The 26160-nt window shown below is 39.2% G+C and overlaps 1 protein-coding gene across 6 annotated transcripts in view; it reads left to right on the forward strand.

Annotated features, from left to right (window-relative positions):
• The window catches only part of Ntng1 (netrin G1), a 346192-nt gene that overhangs the window by 179929 nt on the left and 140103 nt on the right, over positions 1–26160 (forward strand). For all 6 annotated transcript variants that reach the window (XM_090334293.1, XM_090334290.1, XM_090334295.1 and 3 more), the window contains exon 2: positions 4283–4923. In XM_090334293.1, the coding sequence (XP_090190419.1) occupies positions 4283–4923 (641 nt within the window). The remainder of the gene's footprint in view (positions 1–4282; positions 4924–26160) is intronic.

Here is a 26160-nt window from a genome sequence, read left to right on the forward strand (position 1 = left end):
CTTTCCCAGGAGGAAAGTGGTAACAGCCAAGTTAAAGATGGTGCAGATGGTTCATGCTGACAGGTCTGAAGTGGACCATACTTTTCTCAGCAAATTTCAAATGAAGATGTGATCTGTGTAATTCTGACCCCTTCAGTGAAATGCACATTTACATATACTTAGAATTTATAAATCCAGACAGATCCCACAATATTTATAGCCCTCCATTTAAAAAGAAAAAAATTTTAAAAAGCTTTTGCCAGTCTGCAGAGTTCTGCCATTTGACTCTCTGGTTATGCTTTAGATAGTTTAAATAACAATAAATTTAGTGATTTATTCCACCTGGAAGGAAACTTATCCTCTCTAGCTCCACCTCCACCCTCCCCCCCCCACCCACCCTCCTGTTGGCTCACTTTGAAGAGATATCTATAAATAGTGCTACAGATGCTAGAAGCAGGAATAGGATTGAAATTCTAGAAAGAAGTACAGAAACATTTCCATTATCACTGATTTCTTTGGTATATTTCTAAAACAGTACTGTTCTTCAAATAATATGCCTTCTCTTCTTTCTCATGCCTCATATCAATTATACTTGAGTCTCCCAAACCTGTTGTGTATTCAAGGATTCAATTGCATTAATGGAAAAGAGAGAAGGAGAGTAATAGCTGACTAAGTTGCCACTAGGGAGGCCGAAACAAGTCTCAAATGCTCTTCTTAGATTTCCAACAAGTCAGCAGGTCACTGAGTGTTGATATCTAAAGTATAAATTCATTACTTTAGATCTACCTTGCCTATGCAACAAATATGATACAGAGCCCACAGTGAATGTCAAAGAAAAAATCTATTTTTTTTCCAAGAGAAACTTTAAATATAATTAAAGGATTAATTCTTTCATCCATCCATGTTCGTATTACCTTGTACAGGTAAGAGGTAGATATGATAATCCCCTCTGACACATAGTAGAACCTTGTACCTCTTCAGTTACATAGTCAGTCAAAATGTGAAATATTAAATTCTGATATTAACTATTGATATTAATTTAATGCTAAATTTTATTACTTTTTCTCACCCCCTCTGTCTCCCTCTCCCTCTCCCTCTCTCCCTCTCCCTCTCCCTCTCTCCCTCTCCCTCTCCCTCTCTCCCTCTCTCTCTCCCTCTCTCCCTCTCCCTCTCCCTCTCCCTCTCTCCCTCTCTCCCTCTCCCTCTCCCTCTCCCTCTCTCCCTTTCCCTCTGTCCTTATCTGTGGTGAAATGGCTTGAACTCTGCTCCTGGGTGCTGTCCCTTAGCTGTTTTGCTGGCATTCTGTCACGTGTACCACAGCTCCAGCTCCAGCTTTTTGATGATTAATTGGAGAGAAGAGTCACATTGACTATTCTGCCTGGACTAGATTCCAACTACAATCCTTAGATCTCAGCCTCCTTGGGTAACTAGGACTAAAGGCTTGTGCCACCTGCACTCTGGCAAGTTTTAACCTTTTTCGATGAGTTTATTTATTCCAGTCCTGGGGCTTGAACTTGGGTCCTCATGTTCTTGCTTGGCTTTTTGCTCAAGGCTGGCACTTTCCTACTTGAACCATACTCCTACTTACACCATTTTGATGGTTAGTTTGAGATAAATGCCTCGTGGACTTTTCCACAGGGACTGTTATCAGCAGATCCCAGGCTCCCAAGCAGCGTTACAAGTTATCAGTGTCTAGCCCATGAGTTTTAAACTAGGTACTATTCTGAGTCACATGCCACTCTGACCCAATTGAGGTATACATCAGCCTTCTGTACCAGGTATCTACGCTGCATATATATACTACATTGTCACCTATTAGCAGTTTTAGTCCTCTGGCCAACTGTCCCCAGCATGGTAGTTATCATGTTCGAGGAATTAGCATTAGCCTTCAATGCTTATGACATTTACTTCATTATCTCATCTTAGAGGCATTCCATTACCGAACATCATCACAAAGGAGATGAGTACAATGAAATATTTTGAGTGAGATCATATTCGTCTAACTTTATTCTAATACAACCACTTAATTTTTATTACAACATATTGATTCATATACTAATTGCCATTAATTTATGACGATAATGCTATTGTAATTGTTTTGCTTTATTTGGAGACATATTGCTAATATCTCACTGTCTGATTTAGAAGCTAACCTGTATCATAGTTAAAAGTAGGTGAAGGAAAAACGTACCTAAGGGGTCAGAATCCTTTGTGAATGCAGCCTTTGTGGATGAGGAGAGCCCAGGCTACCTCAGGATGGCCTCCCATTATTATATTTTGAACATTAACAAAAACCTGGCAGTCAACTTTGAGGGAAGCTATTTAGTGCAGCCCAAACAGCCTTATAACTTCTAATATGACAAGAAGTTTTATTTCCAGTGTCAGGCTTGACTAGGCTGTAGAGAAGGAGTCTAATAACAATTAACATTCATGAAGAGCTCTGTGTGGGGTAGCCCAGAGTAACAAAGATACACACACAGATACAGTTTCATGAGAGACACTCTCTTCATTGAGTACAATCTGGATCTGGATCTGTAGATTCATCTGATCATGGGTTAAAAATAATGAGAAAATAACCAAGTCCTATCTTAAACTCTCTCCAGCACTCTGTGTTTGAGTAACAGTCCGCTCATCTCATTCACATTCTAGGTAGTCACATCTAGGATGCTTGTGTCTATACTGACTATACAGACTCTGTCTTGTATTCCCAAAACAATATAGCATAAAAATGTAATAGGCATTGTAATTAATCTCGAAATAACTTCCAAGATGTGGGAAGGGCTGGATGCTGGTGGTTCCTGTTCGTAATCCTAGAAAGTCAGGAGGCTTTTAGATGTAAGGATCCAGGCTTGAAGCCAGCCCAGGTATGAAAGTCTGTGAGATTCTTATCTCCAACATCAAACCAAAAGTGGAGATGTGGCTCAACTGGTAGAGTACCAGACTTTGTTAAAAAGACAAGTGAGAGAAGTCCCTAGGTTCAAACCTCAGTACTGGTGCATAATAAAAGTATATTGGAGGAAATCTGAAGGTCATTAGGCCATTTTACACAAGGGACTCAAATACCTACATATTTGGATATTTATAGGAGCCCTAAACACAGTCTCCTTTTGATCTTGGGGATATATTTGGTAGGTTCCCTTGTCCTGAACTCTCTTACTTAGAACACATCCCCAATCTCAAGACTTCCTAGAGCAATCCTCATGTCTCTCTCTATTAGGATGCCAGATGTTTGGATCAAGCCCCAGAGCCTACAATGTACCACATTTCAATGATTTGTGGTCAGTATTTTTAAACCAGCTTTTATGAAGCAGGAACCAGTTAAGTATGATGGAGTGGAGACACAGCCAAGAGAGGCCAGACCTCATATGGAGAATCATGTCCTAAACAGGATATAGATGTTTAGGGTCTGTGGTTAATTCTAAAACCCTTGCCAGAAAGAAGGACTTTTAAATGGCTGTTCTACTAGGAAAGTTCTTGAAGCAGGGAGGAATTTTCCTTTCTTACCTTTCTTCTTGGTAATCTCTTTCTAAGATGAAGTGGAGTATTGGGCTGTTAGATGGTTGTTTTGTGTCTTTGTGCCTCTGTGGCCACATTATGGGCCGAACACATATGGGATAAATAAACTGCTTTCATTTTTTTAAATGCCTGGAAGGAAACAAGATGGGAAAAATTACCATATTGCTATTTAAAAAACACAAGATATTATAGAAGATAATGCAGTTAGGGCAAATGAAAATGTTAACTAGATTTTCCAGCTTTTGGTAGCCTGTTAGCCATCACAATGTGGCATGATTTGTGTTCAGTATATTTTTCCCTATATATGTTTTATTTTTATTTTTATTTCTGTGCAAGTCATGGAACTTGAACTCAGGGCCTGGGCCCTGTCTAGAGGGTTATTTGTTCGTTTGTTGTTGTTGTTGTCATTTCTCAAGGTTCTACCACTTGAGCTACAAATTCACTCCTGCCTTGTTGCTGTTTAATTGAAGATACAGATCTCACAGATTGTTTTCTGCCTGGACTGCCGAGATCTCCACCTCCGTGATATCTAGGGTTATACTCACAAGCCACCAGCACCCAGCACCTTGCACATATTTTAAGCTACTTTGAGATTAATTTTAACACCTATCTCAAGACAGATTATATGTAAATAATTGTTATGGTATATAGCTGGTAGATAGATAGATAGATAGATAGATAGATAGATAGATAGATAGATCTCATTTTCTTGATCCATTCCTCCATTGCAGGATATCTGGGCTCCTTCCCTCCATGTCTTAATGCACCCTATCTTGTTCTTTCACAGGGCAACCCCTACATGTGCAATAACGAGTGTGACGCGAGTACCCCTGAGCTGGCACACCCTCCAGAACTGATGTTTGATTTTGAAGGACGCCATCCCTCCACATTTTGGCAGTCAGCCACTTGGAAGGAGTACCCCAAACCTCTCCAGGTCAACATCACTCTGTCTTGGAGCAAAACCATTGAGCTCACAGACAACATCGTGATCACCTTTGAATCCGGAAGGCCGGACCAAATGATCCTGGAGAAATCCCTGGACTATGGACGCACATGGCAGCCCTATCAGTATTATGCCACAGACTGCTTAGATGCATTTCACATGGACCCCAAATCCGTGAAGGATTTATCACAGCACACGGTCTTAGAAATTATTTGCACAGAAGAGTATTCCACCGGGTATACCACCAACAGCAAAATAATCCACTTCGAGATCAAAGACAGGTTCGCCTTTTTTGCTGGACCTCGACTACGCAATATGGCTTCCCTCTATGGACAGCTGGATACAACCAAGAAACTCAGAGATTTCTTTACAGTCACAGACCTGAGGATAAGGCTGTTGAGACCAGCTATTGGGGAAATATTTGTCGATGAGTTGCACTTGGCACGCTACTTTTATGCCATCTCAGACATAAAGGTGCGAGGAAGGTAAGAGAACCAACCACCATCTATCTGTCCTTGAATGAGTATGGCTAAAGAAAATACCAGGGTGTGTCCCCACTGCTGTGGAGTGACATTTTGTCCACTTCAGCTGCAACATTTTCTCAGGGACAGCAGTGTGGAAGGAGGTTTTCTAAAGATATTTGAGACCCTTTGACTCAGCAGTAATTTGTAATATCAGACTTGGTGTCATTGAATCTGGCAGAATTCCTTACATTTTAATCAAAAAGGGGTGGGTGTGGGGAAAGCATCTTATTTGAGTCACAAGAACTGTCCAAGGTCAGGAGGTGAATTAACCTAAGTCATTAAGGCATTGAAGCCCAGGAGCATAAATCAAGTTGTTCTTGAAGGGCCTAAATTTTTTTAAGAAATATATCTCAGATTTTCAAATGTAAGAGAGAATCACCACAAGTTACCACTGTCTGCTTATGTTTATTGTATTGGTCAGAAAGTGTTATGAAAATTTAAGTTCAATTTTTTTAAGCTCATTAAGCAAGAACCAAAGCTCTCAGGAAAAAAATACATCTATGGCAAAGGTATAAGCTCTGATTTCTAAAGTTTTGGCATGTTTTATTAAAAGTATGCCATATTTGAAAAAGATGCACCTGATTTCAATACTCTTCAATCATATATATATATATGATTGTCATATATATATATATATATATATATATATATATAGAGAGAGAGAGAGAGAGAGAGAGAGAGAGAGAGAGACAGAGAGAGAGAGAGAGGAGGACAATTTGAGTTTTGATAACATACCAAAAGTCCAATGGAGTTATGAAGAATGGGAAAATGTTTAAACAAAAATCATGAATAATAACAGCCATCCCTGCCAATATACAGGTTTCTAAACATCTTTCTAAGCCTTTATGGTATTAAAATAGACAATTAATGGGAGTTAATACATGAGCTAATGATTGGGGAAAAGTAGAGATGAGAGAATTATAACAAATTGGAGGAAGAAAAGGGAAAGCCAGGCTAAGAAAGAGCCGCTCTAAAATATGTTGAAATGGATGAGGATGAGGATCAGAACATGAAAACCATATCTATTACGTAGGTTTAACTAAGTATTTACGCATTTTAATAGATAAAGAAAGCAGGATTTATTCAAATCCCGAGCTTCTAGAATCTGCAATGGCTGCGCAGACCTGAGAAACTGGAGGGGATAAGATCCGATCTTTAAGAGCTAGGATAGAAAGGAGAACAGAAGGCATCATCACAAATAAGGCAAAGGCCACAATGGATCCACAGAATCAACCAGGCATGACCAGTTAGAGTGAGGTTGAAGGTTTCAAGAAAAGTCACCAAAGAGAATGGACATCTTCTTTGTTCTAGTTCCTTGGTCCTCTTGGATGAATCAAGAAACTACCTGTAGGGTCTTGCTTTACATATTTTATCCAAGGTCTTGGTAGGGTACGATCAAGGTATCTTGAAAGCAAAGTAAGCTTTTTGAGAGGTATACACACTGATACATTTGACTCAGCACAATAGTGAGCTTGCTGGTTCCAGGAAACCGAGAAGAGTCTGCATATTAGCAGAGTATGACAGCAAGGTAATGGAACTGTTGCCTCAAGCACAAATCAACTACATATATTACTATATGTGTAATAAAATGCCATGTCAGGAACATTTTGGCAAAGAATTATCAATTTAAAATATGCTATTCTCAGGACTGTATGATATATGAAAGTGATGACTATTTTTTAACAAAATTAAGCAGCAAGTAGTCAATTCACCCATAAGAATAAAGGTTAAAATGAATCAACTGAAATTTGAATTTGAATCCCTGGTGTGATCTGTATTGTACAATTCATGCAGATCAGATTCCAGGCAGTATGAGAAATCCTTCTTCAGATCTATGCACCAAGTTGTGCCAGTCTCATTTGCCACTTGTGCTGGGAGGGGAACAAAATGATTGGGAAGGGGTGGAGGGAGGGAAACGGGGACAAAAACATGAGAAGGGGTATCAATGTTCAAGAAGTAATGCACCAACTACCTGGTGAATGTAACTGTAACCCCACTATACACTATCCGGACATTTTTTAAAAAACACTTTCAAAAGGGTGCAGGATAGAGAAATAGCCATCTTGTTTTGTTACTGTTTGGTTAGCTCTCCTCTGGTTATTTAAAAGGAACTATATGGCTGAGAAAGTGTCTTAGTGGCAGAGTGCTTGCTTTGCATGCATGAAGCCCTGGGTTTGATTTCTCAGTACCACATAAACAGAAAAAAAACTGAAAATGATGGTGTGGTTTAAGTGACAGAGTGCTACCCTTGAGCAAAAGCTCAGAGATAATGTCTAGGCCCTGAGTTCAAGCTCCAGGACTGGCAAAAATAAGGAAAGAAGGAAGGAAGGAAGGAAGGAAGGAAGGAAGAAAGGAAGGAAGGAAGGAAGGAAGGAAGGAAGGAAGGAAGGAAGGAAGGAAGGAACTATAAAGCCTGGTGGTGGTGGCTCACATCAGTAATCCTAGCTATTCAGGAGACTGACATCTGAGCGTTGTGATTTGAAGACAGTCCAGGCAAGAAAGTTTGAGAGACTCCTATCCAATTACTCAGCCAAAAGATGGAAGTTGAGCTGTGGCTCAAATGGCACAGCACTAGCTTTGAGCAAAACAAACTCACCTGCACCCAGGCCCTGAATTCAAGCCCCAGGACTGGCACCCCCTCAGGTCCACCCCCACCCCCTGAAAAATAAGTAAGTGTAAAGCACCTTTTAAAGCTAAAGGTATCTTTATGTATTCTCCACCAGGCTGGAGAACAGACAAACACAGAGTGCCCTCAAAGTTTTCACACTTCTTTTATCCCCTATCGTAGCAGCAACCTCTATCTAGCTGCATTTCTGAGCTCTGAGAAGTTTGCAGGAGTTTGCCTTCCTTCTCGGAGATTCACCTCCACTGTCTTTTACTGTCTACCAGTCAGCTGTGAGCTGGTGAGAAGCAGCTGGGCCAAAGAAAAAGGTCCAGCAGGGGTGAGCCCAGTCCATACGGCCCTACTCTGTCACCTCCATCCTCTGCCCAAATTCCTCAGGGCCAAATTGATGCTGGCAGGTCCTGACTAGACACCAGATGGCTGGAGTATTTTGGTCTTAGGGGAAGGACTAAAGAAGCAAGGCCTCATGACTCTGCCATAGCTATAGCTTTGAAGTTATATAAGGAAGGTCTGCTCATGCTTATAACCCTAACCGAAAATGAGGAGCCATAGATGGTTCTTAAGACCTTTCATTATAGATGCTAATGTCATTATTTTAGCTCTGAAATAATTTAAGAAGGATCAATGGTCTGGCCTAACTTCTCCTACACACTAAATATCTACAGAAGGAATGGAAATGAAAACAAATGCTTCCTAAAAGAAAGTCTTAAATGTATCAACATAAAAAGAGAGGGTCTCTGTTTCCTGTGTATCACTCCTATAATCCCATGAAATGGCTGTCACATTTTAGCTATCTGTATATGTCAGTATCTGATAATGATCATGATATTCTCCTACTAGTCACTTTCAACTCCATCCAACCACAATCTGGAACTGATACGTTATTTGGAGAAGATTAAAGACCAGAAGTAAGTAACTATATAAGAGTCAGCAATACAAGAGTCAGCAGAGAATATAAAATCTGTACTCATGAAATATTAAACTATTAACAAAACAGTTGTACATGCTTATGGAAAGGGACTATGAATTCTGGTTTTTCTTTATGTATGTGTACATTTATACGGCCTAATTTGGTGTAATTGATGTGCCTGTGTGTGTGTGTGTGTGTGTGTGTGTGTGTGTGTGTGTGTGTTCTGATACCATGACTTGAACTCCGGGCCTTCTGTTCTCACTTGGCTTTTTTGCTCAAATCTGGCGCTCTATCACTTGAGTCACAGCTTCATTTCCAGCTTTTTCTTTTTGATAGTTAAGTGGAGATACTAGTCCCACAAACTTTTCTGCTTCAACTGACTTTGAACCTCAATCCTGATATCTGAACTACCTGAATAGCTAGGACTATGGGCTGTGAACTATCCATCGAATGCAAAATACTTTATTATTAGACTAATAGAGCCTTAATGATCTGTATAGCATATGATACACCTCATACCTATTTTAATGATGACAAACTATTATATATCATGATTAAATTTTTATTTTTCTTTTGTTTCACACATATTTTGTTTTGCTTTCCTCATTGAGTATTTATTAAGATAATGGAGGAAAAAGAGGAAACCTGGCTATTGGTTATCTTGGCAACCCCATAGTACTTACATAGTTCAATAAACCTAATAATCTTCACAGACTAATTCTGACTTATGGATGTCCTGCTTCAGTAAATCAGGGTGATTTTCTCTAGTGACTAATAGATGAGTGCAGTGTGCCAGTATCTTAATTAAAGAGCTACTCTCTCAGTCTTGATCTCATTTTAATTTACAGGGTAATACTACAATAATATCACTAATGGAAGGTACATTAAAGGGCATCAAGTAGCATTAACTGTATTAAATTATGGTACTTCTGTTAATTAACTGCTGAAGCAAGATGGCTTTAATGGCCAAAAGGTCGTCAAGTGCATAAATAAAACCTAGCCAGATAAAGAGTGAGAGGAAAAAGGAAGAGGAGATGTTTGTTCTGAACATCATTTCAAACAGACCGGGGTTAAATTCAAAAGCTATTAAATACAGATAATGTCCAAAATGTTTCTTACTGAATAGGGCTGAAAGTTTTGATTTTTTAAAGGATTTTGTTTTCTTCCAAGCTTTTCATAATTACATTAATGAAAAAGTTGGACACTATGCCAGATGCACAACTTGTATTCAAATGTACACTCAGTATTCTTTTTGTTTGTTTGGTTTTGTTTTCCTGTCAGTTCTGGGGTTGAACTCAGGGCTTAGGAGGTGTCCTTGAGCTTCTTTTAAAGCTAGCACTTTACCACTTGAGCCACAGTGCCACTTCTGGGTTTTTGGTAGTTAGTTAAAGATAAGAATCTCACAGACTTTTTTTGCCTGAACTAGCTTCAAACTGTAACCATCAGGTCGCAGCTTCCTGAGTAGCCAGAATAATAGGAGTGAGCCACCACGGCCTAGATAAACTCAGCATTCATTGTTACCTTGAGGTAAACCATTCAGGAGGTAATGTGACTTATTGTAAGTACACTTAAATCTGCAATAAATGAGCATTTTGTAACATACTCATTTATTCTTAAGATATATTATCAGCATTGTATCATGCTATAGGTTTTTGATATAAGATAATAGAAATTCTACTTTAACAAGAACTTGAGGGAAGAACTGAAAGAACTTTTCTCAGTAGCCTAAAAATTGTCCCTGAAATCAGCACCTCTTTTAATTGCTTTTTACAAAATATGCCTAAAGATAAGAATCAGTATTTTCCCCAGTTGTGTTGATTTATTTACTTCCCAGGCTATGCCTATTCTACTTACATATAGATAGCTAGCTATCAAAATAATATATATGAATTGTAGGATCTTTATCTACAACTCAGGTTTTTATAGTTTTAGTTACTCACGTTCAAAATGCTGCATATAAAATTCCAGAAATAAAGAATTCAAAAGTTTTAAGCCAGCTGCCAGTGGCTCATACTTGTAATCCTAGATACTCAGTAGGCTGCGATCTGAGGATCACGGTTCAAAACAAGCCTGGGCACAAAAGTCAGTGACACTCTTATCTCCAGTTAACCACCAGAAAACCAGTAGTGGCACTGTGGCTCAAGTGGTAGAGGGCTATCTTTGAGGACAGCACCCAGGCCTAGAGTACAAGCCCCCCTACCAAAAAAAAAAAAAAAGAAAACTCAAAAGCTAAAGTAAAGATTACAAAATATTGTACAGTGTTTTTTTTTTTACTATTAATCATTGTTGGCACTGAAAGTATAACTTATCAACTAAACTTGATTATAGATATGTACCTGCAGAAAACCACAGTGATTATGATGTTTCATGCTATCTGAGTTTTCAGACATCATATCCCCTATAAACAATGAGCCATTTTGTTTTGCCATTTCTGTGGGGAGGGGGCTTGATTCAGGGTCTCATGCTCTTGCTTGACTTTCATATCAAGGCTAACGCTCTACCATGTGAGCCACATCTCCACTCCACCTCTAATTTTTCTCTGGTATTTATCTGCCCATGCTGGCTTCACACTGTGAGCTCAGTTCTCAGCCTGTCGAGTAGCAAGGACTAGGAATGAATCCTCAGCTCTCTATTATTTTCTTTCCTTAGCTTTACCTCTCAGTTCCAGATAATGAACTTGGGAGCAAAAGCACAGAGGCCAACAGACATTTTGGTGCCATGCCTACTTCACTTGTGCCCAGCTGAGGGCCACTTCCTCTTTGGCCTGATCAGGGCTTGAAATGAGAAAGGGTCAAAACTTCCTTTTAAGGGTGTTGATTTGTAGGAAAATGGAAGAAATTAAGCTCATTACACTCAGTAATATGAGTCAGTCCAAGGAAGAAAAGTTGTATTTGTTTTCTTTCATTTGCGGAAGCCAGGGGTTTGTGAAAATATAAGGGAGGAATAAATCTAGGGAGATGAAAGAGGAAGGGAATGGGAAAGGGGTACAGGAAGGAATGACAGAGGGTGAATATGATCAAGGTGCATTACTGACACCTTGACATCTTCGGTGAAACTGTCTAGTACGTGCAACTTAATAAATGTCTATTTCAAAAGAGTGTGGGGACAGGGTGCCAGTGGCTCACGCCTGTAATCCTAGCTATTCAGGAGGCTGAGATCTGAGGATCGCGGTTCAAATCCAGCCCAGGCACAAAAGTTCCCGAGACTTTTATCTCCAGTTACCAGTGTTGCTGTGGCTCAAGTGGTAGAGTGCTAGTCTTGAGATGAAGAGCTCAGGGACAGTGCCCAAGCCCAGAGTTCAAGCTCCATGACCAATGGAAAAGAAAAAGAGAGTCCACCATTAGACTCTTACTCTAGAGTCATGTTTAAATATTTGTACTCACCATCTACTTGAATACCATGGTCTTCCTTTTTTAATTTTTGTAATTAGGATGAAGTGGATGCTCACTTTCTTGAAGTTTTACTTCAAGTGGCTAAAGGTATAAGATGTCAGATAGGTAAGAGCATTAGAGAACCTGGGTTCCAGAAGCACGTGCTTATAACCCTAGCTACTCAAGAGGCTGAGATCTGAGGACTGTGGTTCAAAGTCAGCTCTTATCTCTAATTAACCAGTGAAAAGCCAGAAGTAGTGTTGTAATTCACATGGTTCAGTGCCAACCTTAAGTGAAAAAGTTAAGGGATAGAACCAAGGCCCTGATTTCAAGCACTATACTGCCACACACACACACACCCCACACACACACCAAAACAAATTATTTTTCAACAGTTTTTAAAAATTATATAATACAGAGAAATGATTTACTAAGAGAAATGATCAGTTTTCCTGCAAGTTTTCTAAGTGTTTTGCTAGCCACAACTCCAATAAACCTACTGAAATAATTACTTTGCAATTCTATCTAAGAGGCATCCTGGCCTGTTGTGAAGCATTGTGTTTGGCCTTTAACCATTATTTCTCAGCTGTTCTTACTAAGGCTGGACATTGCTATTGCCTAGCAGATTCTGCTTTCTTTCTTTTGCGGAATGTAAACATTCATCCTTCATCCTGGATCTGATGTGGTTTATATAGCAGACACACATAGATGCCCAAATCATCTCTATACTCTCAAGTAGCTCATAATCAGAAAGGGTACAGACTCATAGAGGGAAAATACAATTGAAGGCCTGGGTCCTAGTTCAAGTGGTAGAGTCACAGAGGAAGGCCCTGAATTCAAAGAGCAGTCCTGCCAAGTCAACAGAAATGACAATATGTCTTCAATGCTTTTTGCTATTAATTTGATGTGATTTTTTCTTCATTCTAACAAATTACTTGAAACTGGGTAACTTCATAAATGAAATGGGTTTTTTTAGATCACACCTCTGGATGCTCAAAGGGACGATAGTTGGTAATGACCTCTTGCTGGCAGATTTCCAAGTTGGCACAGGAATGTGCCTGTCACCTTGGACTCTGTCTCTGTCTCTCTGTCTCTGTCTCTTTCTGTCTGCCCCCCACCCTGTCGCCAAGGTACAACTCTGAGGACCTACTCTTCATGAGTTTAATCTTAATCACATCTAAAATAACGCATCTCTAAATGCAGTAATTGGATTATGCCTAGCTTCTCAAGATTTCATTAGTACAAGTCCGTAGGAGATGTGCTCAAGGTATACCTGAACTATTGCCCTATGTATGAATCTTGGAAGTGTTGTGGACGCAGACAGAGGAGAAGGTACTAGTGTCATGTGAAAAGGCTAGTAGGAATTCTGGAGGAAAGCAGGATATTTGCATGGGATTTTCAACTATGTGCTATTATGTGCCAAGCAGATGGGGCAGAAGGATGTGAAAGGCAGACGGTGCATGCAGAGAAGAAACAGAAGACCCTGTAAAGTCCCCCAGATAGTAAAGAATTGGGGGTTCAGAGACATGGGAGATGCCTGCCCATCCTCTTCCCACAAATCATCAGTATCTCTAGAAAATACCAAAGTGTTTCTGAGTCTTGCTTTCCACAACCCCTCTGTCATAAGAAATTTAAAACTATATGGATTCTTCCATATTGATTCAATACAGGTTTGAAACATTTTAAAGCAAGGAGATTAGAGACACTTTCAGTGTACATAAACTGAAAAACATATATAATTCCAAGTCCTGATGTTCCAGAAAAGCTCTCCAAATTCCACACAGCCCTCTTAGGACAATGGTTTGAGATTTGTGTAAAAACAGGTTCCCAGTTGAAAAGAAGTCAGGGCTACGCCATAAGGAATTCAGACTTGAGGAAGGAAGATGGCGCCGAGACAATAGGGACGCTGCTTAGCTTTCTCTGACAAAAAGAGAGAACCAGGGAGTCCCACGAGCCAACTTTCTAAAGAAATCCACGACAACAAACTCAAAAAGCAACGGAGAAGGACTCAAACCGGAAAAGAAATCCAGATAAAGCTCACATCCAACTTTCTCAAAGAATTCGGAACGCGAGGAACCCTCCCCCACCTCTCGCCCAAAGCCGAGGAAAGCCGCACCAGACCAAGCTGGGAAAAGCGGCTTGAGCGGGTGCCGGCTCCACGCGGGGAAAGCGGGGGCGGGCACGGGCTCTAATCCACGAAAAGTGGCAGCAGTGGAGGGCACCAGGCTGGGAACCCAACGGCTGCAGAAACCAGCACAGAACCGGGCCAGTGAACGGCGGAAGCAGCGGAACCCAGAAGCAGAACCAGACAGCAAGCAGCGGGACCCAGACGCAGAACACAGGCAGCAGCGGAGACCCGAGGGGAGTGAAAGACTCCCCACCACCGTGGAGCACCCGCAGAGGGACGCAGAGGCAACAAGAAACTCAAGAAAAATGTCAAATCAAGAAACAACATCTCCCACCTCCCCCACCCAATGTAAACAGCCAATGGAACAGTCACTGGCAAGCCTAGAGGAGAGTCTTCCAAGTGCTGTACAAATGCAATTGATAAACATCATTAACGAAAAATGTGAAAATATAAAGAAAGAGATAAGGGAGGAAGCCATAGCTGAACAAGAGGAAACCATAAACAAGGTGATAAGTGAAAAAGAAGGAGCCATAAAGGAAGCAATAATAAAGGCTGTTCAAAGAAAGATGGATGAATTCATAGAATCCACAAATAAAAAGGTGACCGAACTCCAGCAAATGTTCAAAGAAAATAAAGCTACTGAGCTAACCACTCAAATGGAAATCAAGGAGCTAAAGAAATCCATACATGATCTAAAAGAAGAGATGCAAGGCATCAAAAATGAGCAATTAGTAGCAAGGGAGATGAAAAATAAAGTAGATAGCTTTGATAGCAGGTTAGACAATGCAGAGGAGAGAATTTCTGGGGCTGAAGATAATTTAGTTATTATAGAGAAAGAACAGAAAATGAGTCAATCCAAATCTAGGAAAAATGAGAGAGCACTTCAGGAGGTCCAAGATACAATTAGGAAGCCTAATTTAAGGCTAATTGGTATTGAGGAGGGTCTGGAGAAAGAGGTCAATGGTATTGGAAATATACTTCAGGGAATCATCTCAGAGAATTTCCCAAATATCCAGAAGGGCAGACCCATCCAGATACAAGAAGCTTTTAGAACCCCAAACAGACCTGACCAGAAAAGAACATCTCACCGCCACATCATAATCCGAACTGGATCAGTACAAACCAAAAAAAGGATCCTAAAGGCAGCCAGGGAAAAGGGTTCAGTAACCTATAAAGGAAAACCAATCAGAATCACCCCAGATTACTCAGCAGAGACTGTGCAAGCAAGAAGTGACTGGAAGCATATATGTCATGCCCTTAGGTCAAACAACTACCAACCAAGAATACTGTACCCAGCTAAGCTCTCATTCATAACTGAGGGAACAATAAAAACATTCCATTCCAGGGAAAAGCTGCAACAATATGTCGCAACAAAACCAACACTACAGAGAATTCTGAAAGATGTTCTATACATAGAAAACCAAAATAAAGGCAATATAGGGAAAGAAATGGCACCTAAACAGCATACCACCTAAGGACCACAAGAACTGTCAAGACACAGGCCCAAATAAAAGCTTTTAAAAATGGTAGGACCTAATAAATATCTCTCAATCCTAACTCTCAATATCAATGGACTCAACTCTCCAACTAAACAGCATAGGCTGTCTAGTTGGATCAAAAAGCAAGAGCCATCGTTCTGCTGTCTTCAAGAGACACATCTTACCCAAAAAAACAAGCATCTTTTGAAAGTGAGAGGTTGGAATAAACTCTATCAAGCTAACGGCCCCCATAAACAGGCTGGAGTTGCCATCCTCATATCAGATAAAATAGACTTCAAACCAAAATTAGTAAGAAAAGACAAAGAAGGTTACTACATACTACTAAAGGGATCTTTCCTCCAGGAAGACATAACGATCATAAATATTTACACACCCAATCCCGGAGCTCCAAACTTCATCAAGCAAACTTTACTTACACTGAAACCATACATAGATCAAAATACAGTGATTGTCGGTGACTTTAACACACCACTCTCACCTATGGACAGATCAACAAGGCAAAAACTCAACAGAGAAACCTTAGAACTGAACAGCTATATAGACCAACTAGATCTAACAGACATCTGCAGATTATTCCACCCAGCAACAACACAATATACGTTTTTCTCAGCAGCACATGGAACATTTTCCAAAATAGATCACATCTTAGGCCATAAAACAAACCTGGACAGATTCAGAAACACAGAAATTATTCCATGCACACTCTCAGACCACAAAGGCATCAAACTGGAACTGAACACACACCTCCACCAACGAAAACCCTGTAACTCATGGAGACTGAACAACACATTGTTGAACCACCAATGGGTCATTGAAGAGATCAGAACAGAAATCCAACAGTTTATGAAATTTAACAGTAAGGAGCACACAAAATACCAAATCGTTTGGGACACAGCAAAGGCAGTACTCAGAGGAAAATTTATAGCGCTGAGTGCCTACAACAACAAGTTGGAAAAATTGCAAACCAACAAGTTAATGTCCCACCTTAAGCTCCTGGAAAAAGAGCAACAAACCAACCCTAATCCCAGTAGAAGAAAGCAAATAATTAAAATCAAAGCAGAATTAAATGATTTGGAATCCAAAAAAACTATAGAAAGAATCAACAAAACAAGGAGTTGGTTCTTTGAAAGAATTAACAAAATTGACAAGCCCTTAGCAAATGTTACCAAAAAAAGAAGAGAGCATATCGAAATAAACAAAATCGCAGATGAAAATGGTAATATCACGACAGAAATTACCAAGATCCAGAATATCATGAGGGAATACTTCTCAAACCTTTATGCCAACAAATTTGAGAACCTAGATGAAATGGATGAATTCCTAGCCAATATTAACATACCCACACTGAACCAAGAAGAACTAAGCCAACTCAACAGGCCTATTTCAAGCTCTGAAATAGAAATGGCAATTAGAGAACTTCCACCTAAGAAAAGCCCAGGGCCAGATGGATTCACAGCTGAATTCTATCAGGTCTTCAAAGCAGAGCTCACACCAATACTCCTCAAGCTCTTCAACGAAATTGAAAATGAAGGTTCCTTACCAAACTCATTCTATGAAGCCAGTATAACCCTCATCCCCAAACCAGACAGAGATTCATCAAAGAAAGAGAACTATAGACCTATATCTTTGATGAACATCGGTGCAAAACTTCTCAACAAAATACTGGCCAACCGTCTACAACAACTCATCAAAAAAATTATACACTATGATCAAACTGGATTCATCACAGGGAGGCAAAGCTGGTTCAACATATGCAAATCAATTAATATAATTCAACACATCAACAGGAGCAAAGACAAAAATCACATGATTGTCTCAATAGACGCGGAAAAGGCATTTGACAAGATCCAACACCCCTTCATGTTAAAAGCTCTGGAGAAACTAGGAATCCATGGAACATTCCTTAATGTAATAATGGCTGTGTATGAGAAACCTACTGCTAGTATTATACTTAATGGTGAAAATCTAAAGCCATTCCCTCTAAAATCAGGAACGAGACAAGGATGCCCACTCTCTCCACTCCTCTTTAACATAGTACTAGAATTCCTAGCCAGTGCAATAAGGCAAGAAGCAAGCATAAAGGGGATCCAAGTAGGGAAAGAGGAAATAAAACTATCCCTCTTTGCAGATGACATGATTCTGTATTTAAAGAATCCTATAGACTCTACTCCCAAGATCCTTGAGCTGATCCAAAGCTTTGGAAGAGTAGCAGGCTATAAAATCAACCCTCAAAAATCAACTGCCTTCCTTTATGCCAACAGTGAGAGAAACGAGGCAATAATCAGGAAAGAAAATCCTTTCACAATAACCTCAAAGAAAATAAAGTACCTAGGAATTAGCTTAACTAAGAATGTAAAGGACCTTTTTGACGAAAACTTCAAAACCCTAAAAAAGGAAATTAAAGCAGAACTAAGGAAATGGAAAAACCTCCCATGCTCCTGGATTGGAAGAATCAACATTGTAAAAATGACAATCTTGCCAAGAGCTATCTACAAATTCAATGCAATACCCATCAATATACCAATGTCATTCTTTAAAGAAATAGAAGAGGCAATCCAAAATTTCATATGGAATAATAAAAGACCCCGTATAACAAAAACACTTCTTAGCAGAAAGAACAGCGCTGGAGGAATTTCAATTCCAAACTTTAGACTCTATTACAGAGCTATAATCCTCAAAACAGCTTGGTACTGGCACAGGAACAGGCCTGAAGACCAATGGAATACAACTGAAGACCCAGATATTAAACCACAGACCTATGGCCACCTAATCTTTGACAAGGGAGCCAAAAAAATAGAATGGAAGAAAGACAGCCTCTTCAACAAGTTGTGCTGGCAGAACTGGTTAAGCACCTGCAGAAAACTAAAGCTGGATCCTTCTTTGTCACCTTGCACTAGAATTAACTCCAAATGAATCAAAGACCTGGAGGTAAAAGCTGACACACTGAAAACTCTACAGGAAGGAATAGGAGATACACTAGGCCTCCTTGGCACAGGTAGAAACTTTCTTAATAAGGACCAAGAATCACAACAAATCAGAGAAAGGCTGGATAAGTGGGACTGCATTAAACTGCAGAGCTTTTGTATGGCAAAGGACATAGCTAGTAAACTAATCAGGAAGCCTACAGAGTGGGAGAAGATCTTCACCAACCAAACAACGGACAAAGGCCTCATATCTAAAATATATCAACAACTCAAAAAATTGAATCACTCCAAAACTAACCTCCAGAGTAACAACCATCCCATTAAAAAATGGGCCAAAGACTTAAAGAGAGTCTTCTCTGAAGAAGAAACAAAAATGGCCTATAGACACATGAAGAAATGCTCAACATCTCTGGTCATAAAAGAAATGCAAATCAAAACAACTCTAAGATTCCACCTCACTCCAGCTAGAATGGCCAGGATTAGGAAAACGAATGACAACAGATGCTGGAGGGGATGTGGCCAGGAGGGATCACTACTACACTGTTGGTGGGAGTGCAAACTCATCCAACCACTATGGAAAGCACCGTGGCAGTGCCTCAAAAGGCTAAACATAGAACTCCCCTATGACCCAGCAATTCCACTACTTGGCATTTACCCAATCATCCAGAAACAAGGACATACTAAACCCACTAGCACAACAATGTTCATTGCAGCACTATTCACCATAGCAAAGATATGGAACCAACCTAGATGTCCCTCAGTTGATGAGTGGATCAACAAGTTGTGGTATTTGTACACAATGGAATTCTATGCTGCTGTCAGAAAGAATGACATCGCCCCATTTGTTAGGAAATGGAAAGACTTAGAAAAAATCATATTAAGTGAAGTAAGCCAGACTCAAAGGAACTTAGGCTCAATGGTTTCCCTCATTCGTCATAATCAGTAGAAACCTTGGGCTCTACTAGCAGAGATTTGCAATAGAGCAAAATCTTGATACATAAGGACATATAATGTGAAGCTAATTAAAAGGACCTCCAGGATAGTGAAACAAAAGCCATACAATGAATGATTGTTGTCCTTAATGTACTATGTTGTCTCTCATCTCCTTTGCTGTCCCTTGTTATCTCATATTGGTATAGTATCTCACTTTGTTATCTAATATATTGAATTTATTTGTATTTGGATATTTGAAATTTGATAGGGAAGGGGGGAAAACCAAGACGGGTGGGGGGTGTGGGGGGGGAGGGAAATGGGTACCAAGACATGTGAAAGGGTATCAATGTATGTGAATTAACGCACCTTCTATCTGGCAAATATCATGTAACCCTTTTACTAATTACAATAAAAAAATAAATAAAAAAATAATAATAATAAAAAGGAATTCAGACTTGAGCAAAGTTTTAGATATCTAGTGATTCACCTAGTTAATTGTGTTGGGTCATTTCATTAGATTTCAGCTAAGACTTGTCAATTCCTGTTTGTAGAGAGAGGTTTAGAATTTAGGTTTCGAATTTATCCCAGAATAGGTAATGCCTGAAGCTTGGGGATAGAGCACATCAATGAAGTTAGAGTTTTATCCTTTACAAATAATAATAATTGCCACATTTTATATAGAATAAGCAAATATAGATAGAAATGTGATTATAGGTTGTCTGGGAGTTGAGGAAATCAAAGAGCTAAAGAATATGGAATACATGAGAATAGAAAATGTAAATATCTTTAAATTGGTGATGGTTGCATGACTCTAGATCTTCCAAAAGCCATTGCGGGTTGGCAATTTGGCCTAGTGGTAGAGTGCTTGCCTAACATACATAAAGCCCAGGTTCAATTCCTCAGTACCACATACATAGAAAAAAGCCAGAAGTGGTGCTGTGACTCGAGTGGTAGAGCTCTAGCCTTGAGAAAGCCTAAGGATAGTGCTCAGGCCTGAGTTCAAAGCCCCAGGACTGGCAAAAATAAAAAGCCATAGAATTGCATAAACTTGCAAATTTTGTTATGTAAACTATCAATAAAGTTATTGCCAAAAAGTCTGTGACTGTGGGCATTTATAATATATTTCCAGAAACCTATAGAACAACTAGCTCATTTAAAAGGTGACTTTTATAGAAGTTTGGGAATGAATTTGAGGAGTATCAGGAAATTAGAAGAGAAGGGAAAAAAATAAAGTAGTTCTAATAGTCTTCATAGCCCCTTATTTTGTTCAATATATTTGTTGTAAAATTCTTCTCAAGTACTTTATTTCCTTTAATCCTCAGAAGGTACTTGAGAAATTGGTGGTGTGTAAGCCCATTTTTATAGAAGGAAAAACTAAGACTAAAGATGTTTCATGCCTTCTTTTTTCCAAAGATATAATAAAGGTTATTAACTACACAATGCAAGCCATCTCTAAATGGCATAGTCTTGCAGCTACACCAGGAAGAAGTGAGCATGGTCAATATGGAAGACCTATAAAATTTCTGAAGTCTCTATTTTTGAATAGTAATAATGAATTGGTAATTCTGGCAGCTTTGCCCCTCTTAGAAGGTGCTGATATCCCATTCTTCATGAGTTCTGCCTGCTCAGTTCTTCTTTGTATCATGGTACAGTGTGCTTATTTGGACTCTGGTTTCTTCATTTTTTTATCTCAACTTTAAAGTGCATGATTGGTCTGATTTATCTTATTTTTCTAAATCAAGACATTTTATTGCTGAAATAAAATTATAGCAGTGGATTTGGGTTTTTTGAAAAATTAAACTGTAGATTATGAATATTAATCTTTCTTTTCTATAAGTTAAAATATCTACCAGCACAACTGTATTTAATAAGTAGACAAGTCATAGATGTAAGTGGATAAACTAGAGAAGGGCCAAAATAAGAGCTTTTCCTTTTATCAGGCTTTTTTAGGTATCAGGTTTTGGTTATTTTTGCTCCCCACACACATTTATACTGTTTAGTAATAGCTGTTTTTTAATCAACATATTTATTTATATAAGGGGCAGATTTTGCGGTTACATTTCTATCCCTACAGGTATAGCTGATTTAAAGAAACTCTTCTTTAAACTAAGGACAGGTTTCCTCTTAATTTCCACATATCAGTCCCCATTCTCTTTTCTGAATCAATAAAGAATAGAATAAAATATCAGGAATTTATAGTTTTCTCAAGCTAAGTTGACCTACCATTTATATCAAGAAATATAATTTTGATGTCCATCCCCAGATTGTGTGTGTGTGTGTGTGTGTGTGTGTGTGTGTGTGTGTGTGTGTGCGTGTGTGTGTGTGCCTGTAATGGTGCTTGAACTCAAGACCTCGCTGTTTTGCTTAGCTTTTCTGTTCAAGGGTGATGTTCTACTACTTGAATCACAGCCCAATTTCATGGTGGCTAATTGGAGGTAAAAAAATAATCTTATGTACTTTTTTGCCCCAGATAGCTTTGAACTATAATCCTTAGATCTCAGCCTCTTGAGTAGTCAGGATTACAAAAGTGAGTTATTAGCATTCTGCAAAACCCCCACCAATACTCTAATTTGCTCTTCATTTAAAACTCAGATGAATCCAGGTAAGCAATAATATTCAAATGAAAGCCTAACTAGCCACAATTTAAAAAACTAAAACACAAATTATTGTTACCTAGCTGCAGAGAAAAATGAGTGTCATGATTTTGAGCATTTTTTATATGTGAGAATTTCTTATGCATAAGCAGCTCTTTTTCCTTTGAGGTTTCCACCATTATAAGCAGAGAATGTATCCACTGATTTCTTCATTTAGATTATGAACTACATTATCATGCAGGAACACAACCCATTTTAAGAATCTGGTCTCTTTAGCCTTCATTCCCTAGTGTCCAAGATTTTCTTCAACTTGTGGGGATCATTCAAGGAAACAAATCTCTTTTACAAGAAATGTAAGAGCATATGGACAAAAATATCATATAATGAAGAGGTAAAATCATTTCCTCCTTTACTTTGCATGGGAATCTATACTCCAGCTAAATGCTCAAGCCCAAGTATCAAAAACAAGAATGCATTCAGCTCTCCTGTGTAAGTGCTGGAAACATGTTCTTTATCCTAATTCCACACCTTCCCAGAATTCTTGTTGGGTTTGTGTCCCTAGAATCTTTCCCCATGCATTCAGACAGGATAACCGCTGCCTGACACTTAGCATGAGAGTTTTGTAGACCCATATGCAATGGTTCCATTAGGAGACTTTTCCCATTTACTCTCCAAATACAAAAATAGCAAACTCAATGTGCTGGATTTTGTTCCAACTGGGTTTTGTGAATTGAACTGGCATCTTGTTTTCATTGCTATACAGTTGTATATCAGTTCAGCAAGTTGTGTTTCGAACCAAGTATGATAGTTTAATCAGAAGTGACCTCACTGTATAAAAACTTATACTTTCTCTCTATGTCTTCCTTCCATAGGTTGGGAAATTTCATCCAAATGAGACTAATCTGTCAGGAACAAAGAGAGAATAGGAAATTTAGAAATTACTGTGTCAACATGTGAAGTTTTCTTTTTAAATTCTGAACTTCTATTTGAAAAACATTCACTGAATGGAGAGATAATCTCTAAATATAGGAACCAGCAGACTCATAAATCATAATGGCTCTAAACTTCCAACTCAGAATGTGTTAGAATTTATGATGACTAGAGTCTTCTCTTTCTTTCATTGACTATGCCCAGAAAAAGGAATACTGTATAAGAAAGAAGTTAAGATGATAAAGCAATCACCAGGAATCTAAAAATCATTTAATGGTCTTATTTCATCTGCAGTAACTGGTAGGATTCAATGGCTAGAGAAATAGGTTCTAGCTGTGCTCGCATCTTTCTGTGAAATCTGGGCAACTCACAGTTGCCATAAGCAGGGTCTTCTTGTTTACACAAAATAAAGCTCAAATACATTAGAGACATGTTCACAGTGTTATGTTCTATAAGAATAATACATACTAGACTCTGACATTAAACATTCCCATTTCATTTAAGCCAGAGCCTTCTATATCTTCTTAGCCAAAAAGATATCTATTAATAATCTATTAATATTCCTAGAGAAATAGTATTCACAGATATCATCTGGGGTTGCAAATTTCCCCTCAAGCTCCAACATCATCTTTCTACAATGTAAGGAAAGATGTGAAAGCATTGTCTGTGTGTGTATGCATATTTAAAGTATTTGCAGTGATAATAACACCTTGTTTTTTTCCCACAGCAAACAAATTCTTGCTATCACTTTTTCTATATTGTCATTGCATCCAGTGAGATACAGAGATTTTTTTTTAGGCTAGCCTTGGTGCTTATTTGTTGTCTCTTTGCCCTGTTTTTTAACCTTGGGAAGTACTTTGTGTCTTTCTTTAAGAATTATAGAAAATTAAGTATGAAGCTGGAATAGATAGGGATGTGTGTGTATTTTGTTTTTAAGCTAGCGAAATTGTGATAAAGAGTCAGCAAAGATGTGAAAAATGAAATGCCAAGTGGTACAATCTGGTGCATTCTGAGATAAATAGAGATGCTAAAGGCTTTTTACCCCTCCTGTATATGAGTTTCTCAAACTCTTAATTAGAGAAACAAATGAAAATCATATATTTAAAGGAAAATAAGAGTAACTGGTAATTAATATTTACTTTTCCATTTGCTCTGGATGATAGTCTCAAAACCACAAACTAATTTTAGTTAAATGCAGGTTGCAATTCTTTTTCTGCTTAGGACTGCTAATGAAAAACAAATTAGAGCTCAATAAGAGGAAAATATTGTGTGCAGCTAAGGGATATCACCTTGCCTAGGAATTGGGTTGCTGGCCTGGCTGCTTCTACTCATTTGGTGCTACCAGAATATCTGGGAAGCAAAGCTGTTACAACATATTGGTGTCATCCATGTTTAATTATAGATCCTCTAGTGCTGCTGGGAACAGGGAACAGATGGGGGGAGGGTGGGCCAAGAGATGCTGGGAGGGGGAGTCTAAGAGGTCAGAGATTTGGCAGGTTGCAAAAAGGCAGTGTGATGAACTCCTGGAGTGGATTTATATAGACAGTGTGTGCATGCCAAATTGGGAGTCATTACATTGCAAAATAATTTCTCTCAGAATTGTAAGAAATGATGGAAATAATTTCATCTAATTCCCTCTTTATCACATGTAAAAGAGAATAGTTGGGTGAATTTGCTAAGGGATATACAGGTGCCATTCTACATACAGAATGGGCTTAAGTTTTACTCACTGATCTGTCCCAGTATCCAGAACTTACACACACACACACACACACACACACACACACACACACACACACACACACACACGGGATTTGATGAGTAATTTATGAAAGAATAAGTGGCTGGTTGTGGAACACCTTCTGAGCATCATGTAAACAATAGCACAGAATATCTATACTCTCCTTAGGGGACATCCTGTGGTCAACTTTGCACATCCACCAAGACCAAGGAAACGGAAGTAAAGCTAAATACTTTTGGTGATGTCATTTCAACCAAATCTACCAGAACCTCATATCTCTAGGCTTCCTCCAGTAACCCAAAGTCAATGGATAAAATGTTTCTGTTTCTATAGCCAGACACTTATGGCTCACGCCTGTAATCCTAGCCACTCAGGAGGCTGAGATCTGAGGGTTGTGGTTCAAAGCCAGTCAGGCACAAAAATCCATGACACTCATCTCCAATTAACCACCAGAAAACCGGATGTGGTGCTGTGGCTCAAGGGGTAGGGCAGTAGCTTTGAGCTGAAAAGCTCAGGGACAGCACTCAGGCCCAGCGTTCAAGTCCAATGACAGACAGACAGACAGACAGACAGACACACACACACACACACACACACACACGTATCTGTTTCTGATATCAAAGTAATGTATGTGTTGGAAATCTATGAAGACTACCAATGCCAGCCACACATTTCATTTCCATTGTCTGATTTGTCCTGTTAAGATGACACAGTGTAAGCCCTCATTCCTTCAGAAGGAGGTCAATGAAAAGAAATGGACTCTTCTGCTCACCTTCAGGCAGTAACACCAGCATCACAGCATTGTCATACATCCCACAATTATCTCTAAATGTGTGCTTGTTGGGTTCACCAACCAAAACACACAAACAAGCTTGAAGAACACCTTGCAATCTAAAATGAGGCCTATAAATATTGGGAAAGTCAGATTTGAGCTGCAATGAGTTTATGTGAGGAGATGAAGAGAGGCAGTAACCAAATTCAGTTAACCATGTAGGTTTAGCTGCTTTGCCTTTAATGATCATATTCAACAGAGGCTAGTCATGTCAGATTTCTGGTGGCTCACACCTCTTATAGTAGCTACTCAGGAGGCTGAGATCTGGAGATCAAAGTTTGAAGCCAGCACAGGGAGGAAGATTCCTGAGACTCTTATAGCTAGTTGATCACCAAAAAGCCAGAAATAAGAGTTGTTGCTTAAGTGTTAGAGTGCTAGCCTTGAGCCAATAACAAGTTCAGGGACAGAGACTAAGCTCTAAGTTTAAGTCCCAGGGCTACGCGCGCGCGCATACACACACACACACACACACACACACACACACACACACACACACACACACACACACACAAATATTAATAGTATAAAATTAATTAGGAGGAGAAGGTCGGGTCAGATTTGAAATCTTATCCACCTTCATCTCAAAAATGTCATTGCCCAAGTTCATGGTGCGTTGTAGACTGGAGAACATATGTAGGAAGCTCCTACTTTCCTGTTTCAGTGGTAGATCTCTAACTCCACAAGGGCTCTACAGATGTTCTTAGAGTTCTGCA

This window comes from Megascapheus bottae, chromosome 6 (assembly GCF_031878675.1).
Source record: "Megascapheus bottae isolate mThoBot1 chromosome 6, mThoBot2.hap1, whole genome shotgun sequence".
NCBI lineage: Eukaryota > Metazoa > Chordata > Mammalia > Rodentia > Geomyidae > Megascapheus > Megascapheus bottae.